The sequence below is a fragment of the Poromitra crassiceps genome, assembly GCF_964638095.1.
Source record: "Poromitra crassiceps genome assembly, chromosome: 3".
In the NCBI taxonomy this organism is placed as follows: domain Eukaryota; kingdom Metazoa; phylum Chordata; class Actinopteri; order Beryciformes; family Melamphaidae; genus Poromitra; species Poromitra crassiceps.
Genome location: NC_139625.1, coordinates 81,442,129 through 81,444,485, shown reverse-complemented (window position 1 = coordinate 81,444,485; position 2,357 = coordinate 81,442,129). Strand labels below are relative to the sequence as shown.

The window sequence follows — 2,357 nt, the reverse complement described above, 5'->3', positions numbered from 1 at the left end:
GAGAGGCCCGCGGACGCTTTGCGGGGGGAGAGGGAGTGTTTGATGCAATACTGCGGGGAGAGGTGCGCTTCCTGCGGGAGGAAGGTCCAGGACCGGCACCGCTGCCCTTAGCGATCAGACCCATGGAAAAGGATCCAAACGGGGAGTGTGTGGGAGACGCCGTCGGGTTGGGAAATAGTGGCCCATCTTCATCCAGACCCTGGAGTGGACCGTATTTGTTGGAGAGCTGAAGTGGGTCATCATCCTCTTCACCGTTAAACGATGTAAGTCAGTATGGCTCTCAGGGAAAACAAAATTGCCCACCCCTGCACTAAACCCTGAGCTATAGCAACATCCCAGCATCCAATATGATTTGCCACCAAAACCTCCAAACCAGCTGACATAAATAGACTAAATATCTCTGGACAAAGTGGAGCAATGCAACCCAGTCACCAGAATAAAACATTGATATTTTACATGTCTGCAACCCATGGATATTTATAATCTTAACGTGAATTTGAAACAAAATGTCTGCCTTTTACGTTTCTAAAATGTTTCTGCAAACCTACAATCGCAATGTAAATTTGAAACAAAACGGCGGTTATTTTGTCGCTTTTCCAACATTTAAACAACTTTGGTTATGGTTTAATAAAACAACTTTAGCCTATAGCAGCGGTTCCCAAACTGGGCTACACTGATCCTGAATGTCTGATGTGATTTTGTTTGTTTGTTTTTTGTTTTTGTTTTTAAGATATGGCTTCCAAACAGATTCCTGTCCGATTTCTGCTTGATCCTTGCTCTCCAAGATCATAATGTGGACTTTATCAGGATGGAGTGAGTCTAGCAGGGCACAATCTCTGGGTCTGGTTTGCACTTGTGGTGTCTTCCGGACCAGAGCAACAGCTTGTCCATCCTCATCAGCTCCCTGCCCAGCGGAGTGGACACTCTGCTGCCAAACGTGTGGTTGGTGGTGGTGGGGAGGCCATCAGAGAAGAGGGACACATGGCCGGGTGAAGGCTCCTCTGGCTTTAGCTGCCCCTACAGCACACACGCGTGCACACGCACACACACAGACAGACACACACACACACACACACACACAGACACACACACACACACACACACACACACACACACACACACACACACACACACACACACACACACACACAGGGGTAAAGCCACAGTCAGATGTTCGTCAAGTGATGGAAAATTACTTGACAATTAATTATATGTCCAACTACTGTAGACATACATTCAGAAAGAACAGGTAAGACTTAGAAGTGAGATAAAAAAGTAGAGCGCGCACATCCCACTCAAAAACAGCAGGTGCAGGACTAAGAAACAGTATCTTGGTATGGAACCACACGAAGCTATATAGATATTTTATTATTTTACAATACTGTCATCAACATTGATTTTTTTTTATTGTTCTTTTTTCAGTGGAGATTATGTGAGAATGCTATTTTAAATGGAAGCTGAAGCATGACAAATGTGTAAATGGATATTAAAACAAGCTTATGGCATATGCAAAGTCAAATATTGGTTAAACAAAATGATGAATGTGATATTTTGGCTGCATGCCACTCACACAGCCCTGAGCAGGTCATTTTGAATAGCCTAATGAAAACAGATCAAAACAAAGCATTGAGTAGCCTAACAAAGCAGTGAAAGCACTGAGTGTTTCAGGCTAGCCTGATATTGCAGTAAAATAACCCAATCCAGCCTGATTTCAGAGAATAGGCCTAGCCTAATACAACATCTGTAGCCTACAATTTGCTGTGCTAGTGTGCATGCGTTGTCTTACCATCTGATCATAGTTCTTGAGAAAGCTCCAGTTCTTCTCCCTGTGGGCCACAATAAGGTTGGTGATGATCATACAGCTATATTGTAGGCTGCTGCCCTACATGGATTGGAGCGTCAATTGATACAGGTTCATAATCTTTCAAATCATATTTACCATTCCCGGACTCCTCTCATCTCCGTGAGCACAAATTCCCTCCACACCTGGTCCTGTTTGACCGGGTCGCTGCTGTCTGTGTGCCGCGCCGACGTCGCGTCTACTGCCGCGCCGCGCGTCCTGTCCGGCGGCGAGGCCTGGGTCGCCGGCCTGTTCGCGTGGAACTCGGGTCGTGCTGGTAACCGGTAGCCCGCGGAAGATACTCGTTTTTCCATTGCGGCAGAAAACGAAATGGAAAATGTGCCAGTTTAGAGTAGCCTACAGCTGCCCAGTAGGCTATTTGTTCACAAAAACGTGTGCAGAAATCACTGCTTGTCTGCTGCTGAAATCCGTTTTGTTGACGTCTCCCTGGAAACAGCGGAGCCGCTGCTGCCCTGTCTTCACAACAAGAACACAGCACAGTAGTAAACACTTTATA

The 2,357-nt window shown here is 46.0% G+C and overlaps 1 protein-coding gene across 1 annotated transcript; it reads right to left on the bottom strand.

Moving 5' to 3' along the window:
• Positions 1 to 819: 819 nt before the first annotated feature.
• cimip5 (ciliary microtubule inner protein 5) lies at positions 820 to 2,154 on the bottom strand (the record flags this gene model as incomplete). Its single annotated transcript, XM_083633180.1, has 3 exons — positions 820 to 1,017; positions 1,787 to 1,826; positions 1,940 to 2,154. The coding sequence occupies 3 exons, from the start codon at positions 2,152 to 2,154 to the stop codon at positions 820 to 822; spliced, it is 453 nt and encodes a 150-aa protein (XP_083489306.1).
• Positions 2,155 to 2,357: the final 203 nt, after the last annotated feature.